The following is a 13,199-nucleotide window of genomic DNA, read 5'->3' as shown; positions in this document are numbered from 1 at the left end:
TCATTCTCTCTCTCCCCCCCCCCCCCAAAATAAATAAACTTAAAAACAAAGGATTCACGTTGGCAGGTTCTCAGCAATCCCAGCTTCCTCCTAACCTTAGGTCTCCTTGTTTGCCCAATTTCTAGCATTCTGAAGAAAGTATGAGTGCCCTGGAATCTGAACCCTGAGGGGATCCTCACACCTCCAAGAACAGAGTCCGTGGGCTGCTGGGCGTCCAAGTGACCCGCAGAGACCACAGGAGGCTCCGTGGCCACGGCCGAGAGGAGTGTGGTTCTCGTCTTCAGCCCAGGGATACTTGTTTCTATGGCTTTGTTCACAAATTGTTCCAAAATGTAATTCTGCCAATGATCTCCAATACTATCTCTAACAAATGCATGTTGTTGTTCAACTTTGCACAGCCTAATACTTGTGTTTTACCAGAATAATTAAAACTATGGTTTTTTTCAATACGTACACTCAAGGTTCTCGGGAAAATGAAAAATTGTTGGGGCACCCGAGTGGCTCAGTCGGTTAAGCATCCAACTCTGGCTCACGATTTCAGAGCTCGTGGGTTCGAGCCCCGCGTCGGGCTCTGTGCTGACGGCTCAGCGCCCGGAGCCTGCTTCGGATTCTGTCTCCCTCTCTCTCTCTGCCCCTGCCCCACTCGTGCTCTGTCTCTCTGAATCCCAAAAATGAATAAACATTTTTTAACATTTTTGTGAAGTTGGCCCAAAGCAAAATAAAGAAGTTCTCCACAGCCCCTGACACAACTCTTCCCAGGATACCCGTTCTTGGTGCCCATCGCCAAACCTCGCTCGCTGATTCTTTACCCCAGCCTACCACAATCAACCAGGCCCTTCTGTGTGTGCGTCTCTCCCCCACCCCCTCACCCCATCCCCACGCTTACCAAAGGATCTACAATCAAGACCAGTTAACCTGGTAAACCAATTAAAGTCAAGGTAACGATGACAACAGCCAACAGTCACCAAGGGCTTACCCTGCGCCCCTGATGTGGTAAGCGCTCGATTTGCGTTACCTCATTTACCTGTATCGTCCCGTTGAGTGAACCAGCTCGGCGAAGGTTCCTGAGGCACAGTGCTAGCAACTGAGCACACGCCAGACCCCGTACTGAGTATTACATACGCCTCCACGAGCCTCGCAGGAAGGCTAAGAAAGAGCTGCCGCGAGCCCCCGCCCCTGCTGCAGGGAGGAGACCGTGGCGTGGAGGAAGCCCCCCGAAACCACACTGGCTGGAAGGCAGGAGGCCGATTTTGAACTCAACTCTGACTCTGTATCCCGCTCTCTATAAGCTTATAGTACACTCCACCCAAATACGAGATGAGTTAGTTTGTTTTGCTGAACTGTTATTCTAAAGCTTGGAAGAGGCGATGGTCACGGGACGGAGGCCAGGGACGACTGTCAGTCCTCTGACCGCTGAAGCACGCGGCCCCGGCCTCCACGCACCGCGGGCCCCCGCCCGGGGGAGCTCGACAGACCTGGGTGGTGGGTGGCCCGGAGAGCATTGCTGTCCTTGTTCATGCGGTCCATGACGGATTTCCAGGTGCTGTTGATCTGGTCAAACAGGGCTGATTCACTGGGCAGCTGCTTACGGATGTCCTCTCCCAGGAAGATATTCTGAGGGGCCAAGGACCGGGGTGAGAGGCTGTGTCTCCCACACTCCCTGCTCCCAGACCAGGAGTGACAGTGGGAGGAAGAGAAGGAGCCAAAGGGCAAGACGCCCCAAGTTGGGGAAGGCAAGTTGGGGTTGGGAGGCCAGATACTTGGTCCAAGAAGAAAAACGAAAAGAGAGCAAAGGCTTTTCAAGGAGGGAACTGAAGACAAAAGGCAATCACCGAGAGTCAGATGCTCAGGGCCGAGATGGAAGAATGACTTTAGAATAAATAAATAAACTTTTAAAAAAAGATATGGCACCTGGGTGTCTAAGTCGGGTAAGTCTCCAACTCTTTTTTTTTTTTTATTTTTTTAATAGTTTTGTCTATTTTTGAAACAGAGAGACAGAGCACAAGCAGGGGAGGGGCAGAGAGAGGGAGAGACACAGAATCGGAAGCAGGCTCCAGGCTCTGAGCCGTCAGCACAGAGCCCGACGCGGGGCTCACACTCACGGACCGCGAGATCACGACCTGAGCTGACGTCGGACACTTAACCGACTGAGCCACCCAGGCGCCCTGTGTCCAGCTCTTGATTTCGGCTCAAGTCATGATCTCGCGGGTTTGTGGGATCGAGCTGACAGTCCAGAGTCTTCTTGGAATTCTTTCCCTCCCTCTCTGTCTCTGCCCCTCTCCTGCTTGTGTGTGCTGTTTCTCTCTCTCTCTCAAAGTAAATTACAAAACAAAAAAAAGGAATGACTTCAGAGCGAGGAAACGAGGCTGGTAACAGGGCAGATGCGTCAGACCTGCAGAGAGAGAGAGGGGAGGAAAGGGTTTGCGGGGCCGCTCGGGCGTGAGTCCTGACCTCCAGGTACATCCACTGCCGCTGCACCATGAGCACCATCTCGACGGCCTCCAAAATGAGGGAGAGGCAGCGCTCCCAGTGGTCCACTTCCCTCTCAAAGGCCTTGACGAAACGGGAAGCCTTCATGCTGGACAGGGCCACCTGGTTGTCCTCCAGTGCCTGGAACACCTCCTCCGTGCCTCTGTGTGTCGGAGGGGGCAGCGGGGAGGCATCCAAATCGGAGTCCGTTCCCACCTGCCAGCCCTCGGGCCCGGTCTGCAGCCCAGGCCACACGGCCCTGCCCTCGCCCGGCGCGCCGAGGCCCCGTCTACCTGAGCCGGTGATGACCCTTGTCCTTGTAGGGAGCTATGTCTAGCTGAATCCCATCCCAGGTCTTGGCGATGTTCTCTAAGGCCTGCGGAAAGAAATTGGGGGACAGAGCGATCTGGTAGTGCCCACAGGGAACAGGAACGCGGAGGGGCCGTTAGATGGTGGAAAGCTTGGCACGGTGGGGGGTGTCCCGGGAGTGGGGGGGGGGGGGGTACGGAAGGGGGCTCTGTCATACCAACTCTATAGCCAGCTCTTTGGTGGCGGAGGCGGAGATCTCGCCGATTTTCTCCACGTGCTGGTCCATCCCGAGCTCCACAATCTGCTCCAGGGTGAAGCTCTCAGATTCCTGATCGAACTCCCTCTGGACCTCTTCCCTGACCTGGTCCCAGTGCCTGCAGCCAGGGACAGGAGGTCAGACCACGAGGCCGGCCGCGAGGGCCTACTGAAAAGCGTCAGCATCAGCCCACAGGCTTCCTTGCTCCCGCTGGGACAGTACGATTCTGTACGTGAATTGATTCGCGATTCAACAGGTATTTACTAAACGGGCCCTAAACGCAATCTTAGGCACGGTGGGGAAATACAGAGACGGAGCCGGTGACTCTCTGGAGAGACAGTTGAGACTGATAACGGCGGGTTTACCGTCGACAACGGGCAGGGCTAGGCGTCTTGCGTGAAACAGCTCATTTAATGCTCTCGACCCACATACACGCGGACTTTTAGCTCTTCCATCTGTACGTGAGGAAACTGAGGCCAGGGGGGCGTTAAGCAAGTGGCGCGGTCAAGTTGGACGTAAGCACAGAATACTGGACAGGGAAGCATGGCCCAGAAACACTACACTGGACACAATGCAAAAGAAGTACGATTACTCCCTTCTAGAGGAATAGATGATTGTTAAAATGCCTCTCATAAAACCGTTTATTCCACCCTCAACGGCTGCAAAGCCTTCTTCTATCATCCAGTGGGTTCCGGATGCATACAAAGAGTAAAAACTTGCAAAATAAAATTATAAAGTATTAGAAGAAAGTATGGAGAAAATGCATGTGTAACTCTAGGCAGGGGAGGTGTTTTTTACTTTTTTTTTAAGCTTATTTATTTATTTTGAGAGAGGCACAGAGGGTGCGAGTTGGAGAGGGGCAGAGAGAGAGGGAGAATCTCGAGCAGGCTTCATGCTGTCAGCACAGAGCCCAATGCGGGGCTCAAACTCACAAACTGTGAGATCATGACCTGAGCCGAAATCAAGAGTCTGACACTTGACCGACTGAGCCACCCAAGCGCCCCAAAGGGAGGTCTTCTTAAACAAGGTCCAAAACCAAAAACTATGAAGGAAGAAAGTGATACCTTGGACTACATCAGAATTAAACCTTTGGGGGCGCCTGGGCGGCTCAGTCGGTTAAGCGTCAGACTGTAGATTTCGGCTCACGTCGTGATCTAGAAGTTTGTGAGTTCCAGCCTCCCTGACAGCGTGGAGCCTGCTGGGGATTCTCTCTCTCTGCCCCTACCCCGCTCGCGTGCACACTTGCACATGCCCGCCCGCTCGCTCTCTCTCTCAAAATAAATAAATAAACTTAAAAAGAAAAAAAAAAAAAAAAGAATGGGGCACCTGGGTGGCTCAGTCAGTTAAGCGTCCGACTTCAGCTCAGGTCATGATCTCGCGGTTCGTGGGTTTGAGGGTCACATCAGGCTCCGTGCTGACAGCTCAGAGCCTGGAGCCTGCTTCTGAGTCTGTCTCCCTCTCTCTCTCTGCCCCTCCCCTGCTTGTGCTCTGTCTCTCTCTCTCTCTCTCTCAAAAATAAATAAACGTTTTTTAAAAATTAAAAAAAAAAGAATACAACCGTTTGCATGACAGAAGGTGTCAAGCTGAGCCGTGACAGAACATGAAACGAGGGCAGACACGGCGGGAAGGAAAGACAGAAGGAGCCGGAAGGCCAGAGGAGCAGGGACAGCGATAGCGGAAAGACAGAGGACGCGGCAGGCTCTCGCGAAGGCTTCAAGAAGGGTGCTTGTGTGCGGGGGCGGGGAGAGCCACGCACACGGGGAGGGGACACTGAGAGGACCAGGTGACGGCACAGGCCAGGGGCGGCCCCCAGGAGCGAAGGAGCGGCCTCACCTCTCTCTAAGGGCCGGGTTTCGCAGGTCCGAGATGAGAGGCATGGTCCTCTTGAACTGCTCTATTTTCCAGCGAGTGGTTTCGATAACTTCCCAGTTGCGGTCCTGGGCAAAACAACGGAAGACGTCAGAAGCCCTGACCGCCTTCCCCGCACGGGCCCATCCCCCGGCCCTCACTCCGTCCTCCACGCACCTTGTACTCTTTGGCTAGTCTGGTGAGGCGGCGGAACAGCCCGTGGGCCATGGTCTCCATGGCCTCTGTCTTCAGGGTCAGGAACCGGCCCATCTTCCACTGGTTCCAGTTCTCCTCCCAGTCCCGCGTGATCTCCCAGACTTGCTGCAGGGCGTCTAGTTCCTTCACGGCCAAGGGCAGAAGATGCATTGGGTGGCAGGACTCCCCCCCTCTTCCTCCCTGACAGACACGCGGGTCCTCTGTCCCCCTCGTTCACTCCGCGTCATAGGGCCGCCTCGTCAGGTCACGTCCCTTTCTCCGCCGTCTTGCCTTAGGGGCTCGTCAAGTGACAAGCCCGGGAAAAGATCCTCAATGTCCAGGCCCAGCAGGACGGCTGGCCCCAAGAAAGGGCGTGGGGTGACCATGTGTCCGCGAGGCCGCGGAGAAACGGAAGCCTCGTACTACATTGCTGGTGGGCACTGGTCGGGCCCTTAGGCCGCAAGCTCCTTCCCCTGCCCCATCCTTTGGTTACAAGGGCCCGGCCGGCACACCACCTTCTCCAGGTTCTGCAGGTCCTTGGAGACTGGCTGTTCGATCTTGAAGATGCCCAGGTTGGAGCGGAGACTCTGTTCTTCCTCCCGCATGGCATTCAGCATGGCCCGCACTTGGGCAATCTGCTCTAGGGCGGACTGATGTCCCACGTTACTGGTGAAGGGGCCTGTGGGAGACCAGGGTGAGGCTCAGATCCCCTGCTCGAGGCCGTCGTCCCCTCGCGGCTCTCCTACCTCTCGGTGGGCACATCTCCCTCTCCTCACACGAGGAGGGGGAGGAAAACAAGAGGGAAAGCAAGACGGTCAATCTTAGCAAAAACTCTCAGACGTGGCTTGAGAAGCAGAAATGGGCAGGCCACGGGAAGGCGTGAGAAAACTAGAAATTCGGGTGCGCTCCAACCAACAGTCGGCGATGGCAGGCGCGGCCCCAAAGGCAGGTGCCAGGGCTCCTTCCCCTCCGCAGCACCGTCCTCCCTCTGCTCATCCTTGTTCCTGCCTCCCTGGGGACCTGGGCTTAGAAAGGCTGGGTCGCAACAGAGGTAGGGGGAGAAGAGTCGAGAAAGGGGTACCTTTGGATTCAAAGTCTTCCAGAAGGTTGTGGGCTTTCTTCTTGAAATCATCGGCCGAGTGGATGAGGCCCGTTTTGAACTTCTCCTTGTGTCTCTTTAGCATCTGCTCACTGTCCAGCAGCGTTTGTTGGAAGATGACCCACTCCCCGTTGAGGCTGTCCAGCATCTCCAGGACCTGGGGACGTCGACGAGGGGACCATGGCCCACGAGCAGGGGGTCTGCCCCTCTCACCAATGCTTTCAAGGCCTCCGTTCTGATCCTCCGGACCAGAGTCTGTGGCCAAGTTCCACTTGCCACGAGGCCCAAAGAAATGAAGCCACGAGCCGCCGGGCCTCAGAGAAACCCAGAAGCTGACCCAGATTATCACGGAGTTGGCTTTGGCTCTCGGGGGCCCCGGAACCCCGCACCTGCTGCCCGGCTGGCTCTTCAGCGGTCCCCCGGGACTGCATGGGACCCACCCCCTGGGGGCCCACGTCCTGCACGCCCCGCCGCTGGTGCGGGCCCGCCCCGGCTGGACCGCACACGGGCACTCACGCTGTCCTGGACGGGCACCTCGTACTTCTCGAGGATGGCAAACTGCTCGTGGATGGGCGGGATCTGGGCCTCCAGGCCGGACAGGTCGTGCTGCAGGGTCTCCAGGAGTCGCAGACTGACCCCCAGCTCCTCCAGCGTCTGGGGAGGGTGGCTGATCCTGGAGGCAGGCGGGGAGAGAGCCTGCGAGTGGGAGGGGCCGAGCCCGCCCTCCCCGCACCCCTGCCGCCCCAGCCTGTGCGCCTACTTCTCCGTGTTCTCCCTCAGGTAGGTGTGAAGCTCCAGGAGGCGCCGGGCCGCCATCTCCTTGAGCAGGGCCGTGAACTTGCCCTGCCACTCGTTGCAGTGCTGCACCAGCGAGAACTTGAGATGTGAGCAGTCCAGCAGCACAAACTGGATGTTGAGGACCGTCTCCTCCTTCTGCACGTTGTTAGCCACCTCGGCGTAGCTGCGAGGACCCACGTTCCCGCTCGTTCGGGCCGGGCCAGCGGCGGCCGAGCCCACGGCCCCGCGGCCAGTCCCGGTTCCGGTCTCTTACCCCCCAGACCCGTGTGGCAGCTCTGAGGCATCCCCCTGCTCCCGCGTCAGTGCAGCCCAGCCTTACGGCTGGGATCACGTCATTTTCCCAACCGCTGCCCCGGGGGCCGCCAGTCGGACTCCTCAGTCTGGCATTCAAGGCTTTAAAGTCGCACGAATCTGAGTGGAGCGCCCACCGCTGCTCCCGGGCTCGGCGACCTCGGACAGGTTATTTACACTGTCCTGAGCCCCGATTTCCCATCGATCACACGGCGATGTGAACAGAACCCCTACTGCTCTTGGGAGGGTGACATTGTCTGCTCGGTCTAAAGCCCCCTGCACACCTCCGCTCCTGTACCTGTGTCCGAGACCGCTCGCTCCCTGCTGAACACGCTCACGTGTTCCCGTCTTTATGCCTTTCGGGCGCTGTTGTCTCCGCCCGGAATGCCCTCCCCGCTGCCCACGTCTGCCTGTGGAAACCCTGCCCACTCGGGCGAGCCCAGCCTCCCGTCACCCCCTTCACGAAGCCTCTCCTGACGTCCCGGCTGGACTCCCTCTCCTTCCAACCCCACCGCCCCGGCGCCCCGCATGCCTGAGCCACGGCCCTCACCCCCTGAAGCCTGGGTAATGAGCACCTCCGCACGGGGCTTCGGGGCCCGCGAGGCGCTTTCTCGTATACTCGATGACCTCGCAACCTTGGCAGGTAGGAAAGGGTCACACCTGCTTCCCAGGACCCTGGGGGCCCAGGGGGCACGGGCCGCCTGCCGGTTGGCGGTCTTCGCCCGGAGCCGAGGGCACGCGCTTCGGCGGCGCTCCCCAGCCCAGCCCCGTGCCCGGGGCTCTGCGCCTCCCGGACACCTCGGCTCCTCACCGGGCGATGTCGGCATCAAAGGAAGACACGGGGGGGTTGAGGCGCTGGTAGCGGCGGATGAAAGAGTCCTTGTTGATCTCCCAGATCTCCCGGTACAAGTCCCAGGTCTTGAGGTAGGTCTGCAGCAGGCTCGCGTTGCTGGCCATGCCGCCGCTTATCTGGGCCTGGATCTTCCTGATGTCCTCGTCTCGCTCTTCAAGAGCCAGCAAAGCGCGCCGCACTCACCTCCGCCCCGGTCCCGGAGCCCCCGGGCGTTAGTCCCCCAACTTCCGCCTGCCGCGGCCCGCCCTCGCCACCTTCCCCGGTCTGACCCCCACCCCGGGTTCCCCGGCCCCCCGCGTGTCCGGAAGCGGCCCTGGCCTCTCCTGCCGGCCCCGCCCAACCCTGCCCTCCGAGCCCCTGACGCCCCTGCGCCCGGCGCCCTCCCCACCGCCCACTCACCCACGATGACGTGGATGGGGTCGCGCTGAAACTTGCGCCTGATGAGAATTTCAGGGAGGTGGCGGAAGACCGAGATGGTGGAGAAGAGGTGGCTGCCAATGTCGTTGACCACGCCCGCCAGGGTCTGCAGAGAGGGTGAGAATTCCACCTGCGGGGGCGGGGGGGGGGGGGGGAGCACAGCGGAGGCGGCCTCAGCACAGGCCGTGGAGGAGACCAGCCCCAGGACTGGCAAGGTGGAAAAACACCTCAGCATGGGCCCCCGAGGCCCTCAGGATAAAGTCGAGGCCAAGGGCCAAGTTTCAGGATCGAGGGAAACGGAAAATAAAGTTTGGAGTTGTGGACGGTAGGGGTAGGCAGCGGCCCCCACCTGCGCCACACCTCCCTGTAGGTCGTTCTGGAGGATGACCAGCACTCGGAAGAGCGGGTTGGGCATGGCCTTTCCATCCCCGTTGATGGCCTTGGACAGTTCCAACAGTGACCACTTCACATTGAGGCGCAGGGCATCCTCCATCATGCGGTTCAAGCGAATCGTGTACAGTATCCATTGCTGCTGGATCTGGCGGGGAGCGGGGGCGGGGGGGGACAGGGAAACCCTCAGGACACACAGGGCAGGTCCTGGGAGACGAGAACCAGCCAGCGGGGAAGGAAACGAGCCCGTAGGATGCGGAGTCCCGAAGGAAGAAGGTTGGAAAGGCGGGAGGTTGGGCGGAACCAAGACTGGAACGGGACATCTGAGAAGCACCCACTAAGGGTAGGAGGCAGAAACCGCGAGACAGGTCCGGTGGCCCCGGCGGGGGGGGGTGGCTCGCTGAGCCACAAAGCCCCGCCCAGAGGACCCCCACCTCAGAGGACCCCCACCTCAGGGCCGTCGTTCTTGAAGACTTCGTAGGAGTTGGTCATGATGGCCACCACGTCCTGGTACAGGCCCATCAGTTTCTGCTGCACGGCCACCCGGTGCTCCCTCTGGTCCTCCTCGAACTCCAGGTCCCTGTACACCCGTTTGCCGCTGATGCGCACCAGCAGCGTCTCGGATATTTCTTGGGCTCGCCAGCCGATGGTCAGAGTGGAGGCCTTGAAGTCATTCACGATGGTCTGCACCTGTGGGCAGACCACACCCGTGGGGGAGAGACTCACGGCTTCAGCGTGGGGACAGACCCTCCCCGCTTAGCCCGAGCCCCCCGACCTGTCCTCTGGCTAGAGTGGCTGATGTGAAAAACAAAAACAAGAACAAAGGACAGGTCCTTCCCTGAGCACGCTTTGCCTCTAAGCACACACACCTCTCTCTGTCTCTCCGCCACCACCCGAGACTCGGGCCCCGACGATTCATGCAGCGGCCTCTGGGTCAGCCTCACAGACCCTCCGAGTCTCAGGACCATGACCCACCTTGCTGGCGTGGATACGGCACTCCGTGATGAAGAAGGCGCTGGCCCCCTTCAAGGCCCAATGCAGTTTCTTGAGTCCAGGGCGGATCTTCTTATCCAGAAATCGGATACGTTCTTTGAAGAGGGCCTGCTCATCTGGGGACAGCATGGCAATGATCCTGTGTGCGAGGGAAGGCTGGCAGCCGGCCGGACACACGCTGCAGACCCCTCCCCCACACCAGGACACTCGGTGGAGAAATCTGAAAGTTCGCGAGCTGGGCTGTGTTTTCCAATAAAACTCTTGGCGATAATGGAAACCCTTCTACAGTTTGTGCTGTCCAGCAGGGTCACCACTAACCACATGTGGTGGTGGGGCACTTGACATGTGGCCTGTGCGAGTGAACAGCTCAATTTAAAATTCTTATTTAATTCCAACTAATTAATTAAAATAGAAAGTGGGGCGCCTGGGTGGCTCGGTCGGTTAAGCGTCCAACATCGGCTCAGGTCATGATCTCACGGTTTGCGGGCTCGAGCCCCGCGTCGGGCTCTGTGCCGACGGCTCAGAGCCTGGAGCCTGCTTCCGATGCTGTGTCTGCCCCTCCCCTACTTGCACTCTGTCTTTTTATCTCTCTCAAAAATAAATAAACATTAAAAGATTTTTTTTATTTAAAAAAAATAGAGCCACGTGCGACTGGTGGCCACTATATTGGACAGTGCGGTTCTAGACAGACACTTGAACTGTGGTTCCACCCACTTGGGCTTTAACCGGGCCCAGAAAGGTACCCGTCCCAGAACAAAGCCTCACTCCAGAGACAAGTGCCAAGGGTATCAAGAAACGGGGTGCCAGCGTGGCCTTGATTCAACACATCTGATATGACACTGTGCTCGTAATCCTAATGCCCCCAGTTTCATTCCTGGAAAAGTGACCTAGGCCCGCGATATACGTGGTCCAAGTGCCCTGTGGGGTTGCAGGGGACACGGTTGTTTTTGCCCTCTGCTCTGAAGCTAGAAGATAAGAGCAAGGGCCAGGAGCAATCACGGGGCCATACCAGAGAATAGGAGAAAGCTTTTTTTTTTTTTTTTTTTTTTTTTTTTTAGCCAGTAAAAGGTAAAGGACAGATAGTGTAGGAGCTAGATGACATCATGGGGCAGATAAGACACAGAGGGGGCACAGAGTGCATGCGGGAGGCCGCCTTACCGATTGTAGTCTCGAGCCACCAGGAGCAGGTTTTCCCGAAGAATGCGCAGGTCCTCTGCTCGCTCAGCGACATTCACCACGTAATGGGGCGTCTCAAAGAGCAGCCTTTCCCAGTAGTCGATCTCCACAAAGAGAATCAGCAGGGACCTGGGGGCAAGGGTGGGGGGAAGTAAAGCAAAGCAGCTCAAGTGCCTGACCTAGACTGGGGACCCCAGGCCCAGCTGAAGGAGAGGGTAACATACTGACAGAAGGGGACATTAAGGGCCCATATGCACAATGAATGTTAAGACCCCCCCCTGCTTTCTTTTCCCCACCCAGCAACCGGCTCTCAGGCCACTGGATCAGCACCCTCCAGAACAAAGTTTGAAAGACTATTTTCTTTCTTTTTTTTCCTGTTTTTTTTTAAATGTTTATGTATTTATTTTGAGAGAGAGAGAGAGAACATGTACTCGCACATGTGCGGGGGAGGGGCAGAGAGAGAACCAAACAGGCTCCACGCTGTCAATGCAGAGCCTGATGTGGGGCTCAAACACACAAAACAGTGAGATCATGACCTGAGCCACAGTCAGACACTCAACTGACTGAGCCACTCAGACTGTTTTCTGTGACCTCTGGCCAGCCTGAGAGGGCAAGTCCCAAGGACAGTGATCTCAGGAGTCCCCTGAAAACAGCCCACCAGATAAACCTGAGGCTCACTGTTGATTAGCCCCACTACCTGCTCACCTGCTCAGCCGAGCATCCAATCTGCTTTCCAGCTCCCTGTCCTTAAATATGGACAACCAAGGATCAAAAAACATTAGGCTCTGTCCTTCCTGGCACAAAAGGAGCATCCAATCTGCTTTCCAGCTCCCTGTCCTTAAATATGGACAACCAAGGATCAAAAAACATTAGGCTCTGTCCTTCCTGGCACAAAAGGCAGGAACCAAAACAAACAGAGGAAGGAAAACACAAAAGGCAACGAGAAGGAAACAAGATGGGACAGAGGCCACAGAAAGAAGACTGTGCACACCAAGTAAGAAAACTAAACGCAACTGTCGCTAACACCCTGAGAGAGATAAAAGATACAAAAGAATATCCGTGAAACAAAACCAAGATGCTTTAGAAGGGAACACCTAAATGGTTCTTGGAAATTAAAGGTGATAGCAGAAAACAAGCCCATTAACAATAAAATTGACAGAAATTTCTTGGGAAGTAAAGAAAAAAACACAGAGATGGAAGACAGAGAGGACTTTGCAAGGGGGAAAAAAAGCATAGAAAACTCACCATTAGTAAGTTTTATATTACATGCTGGAATGATAATACTTGGGGAATATTGGCCTGAGTATTAAAATTGACTTCAGGGGCACCTGGGGGGCTCAGCTGGTTAAGTGTCCAACTCTTGGTTTTGGCTCAGGTCATGATCTCACAGTTTTGTGAGTTCGAGCCCCACAAAAGGCTCTGCACTAACAGAGAGGAGCCAGCTTAGGATTTTCTCCCCTCTCTCTCTCTGCCACTCCCCAACTTGTGCTCTATCTCTCTGAAAATAAACAAGTAAACTTTTTAAAACTTTGATTTCAATTGTTTCTTGTTCCTTTGTTAAACACAATGCCAGAGAAATCTAAAAAACATTTTTTTTTAACGTTTATTTGTTACTGAGAGACAGAGAGAGACAGAGCATGAGCATGGGAGGGGCAGAGAGAGGAGGAGACACAGAGTCTGAAGCAGACTCCAGGCTCCGAACTGTCAGCACAGAGCCCGATGCGGGGCTCCATCCCACAAACCGTGAAATCATGACCTGAGCTGAAGTTGGACGCTCAACTGACTGAGCCACCCAGGCGCCCCAAATGCCAGAGAAATTTTAATTGCATTTGTGGCCCTCCTACCCAGTGAGCTTCAACCTCTTCTCTTCCAGCCAGCCATCATTCCCAGGTCCTGTGTCCTCCACCTCGGGGATCAGCCACTCAGACTCGGCTCTGCCGGAGCCCAGATGCCCCCCCCCCCCACACCCCTGTCCAGGGACTAGCCCTCAAGCCCTCCCAAAGGACCTGCTCTTTGACCTCCCAGACACCTTCAGACCACTGACTCTGGGCTCTCTTCCCAGCTATGTGTCCCCTCCCATCACTGCCTCCTCCACCACAGACCCT

The 13,199-nt window shown here is 56.6% G+C and overlaps 1 protein-coding gene across 1 annotated transcript in view; it reads right to left on the bottom strand.

The window, feature by feature from the left end:
- Positions 1-13,199, bottom strand: part of DNAH2 (dynein axonemal heavy chain 2) — a 92,733-nt gene that overhangs the window by 46,747 nt on the left and 32,787 nt on the right. The window contains 16 exon segments of the mRNA XM_042965593.1: positions 1,476-1,614; positions 2,452-2,632; positions 2,763-2,845; positions 2,996-3,152; positions 4,868-4,971; positions 5,060-5,221; positions 5,593-5,756; positions 6,159-6,333; positions 6,693-6,849; positions 6,937-7,137; positions 8,077-8,269; positions 8,518-8,665; positions 8,885-9,073; positions 9,376-9,615; positions 9,901-10,057; positions 11,077-11,223. Coding sequence (XP_042821527.1) covers positions 1,476-1,614; positions 2,452-2,632; positions 2,763-2,845; positions 2,996-3,152; positions 4,868-4,971; positions 5,060-5,221; positions 5,593-5,756; positions 6,159-6,333; positions 6,693-6,849; positions 6,937-7,137; positions 8,077-8,269; positions 8,518-8,665; positions 8,885-9,073; positions 9,376-9,615; positions 9,901-10,057; positions 11,077-11,223 — 2,597 coding nt within the window.

This window comes from Panthera tigris, chromosome E1 (genome assembly GCF_018350195.1).
Source record: "Panthera tigris isolate Pti1 chromosome E1, P.tigris_Pti1_mat1.1, whole genome shotgun sequence".
NCBI classification, from domain to species: domain Eukaryota; kingdom Metazoa; phylum Chordata; class Mammalia; order Carnivora; family Felidae; genus Panthera; species Panthera tigris.
Note: the sequence above shows the minus strand (reverse complement) of the source record. Positions and strands in the feature narration are given on the sequence as shown.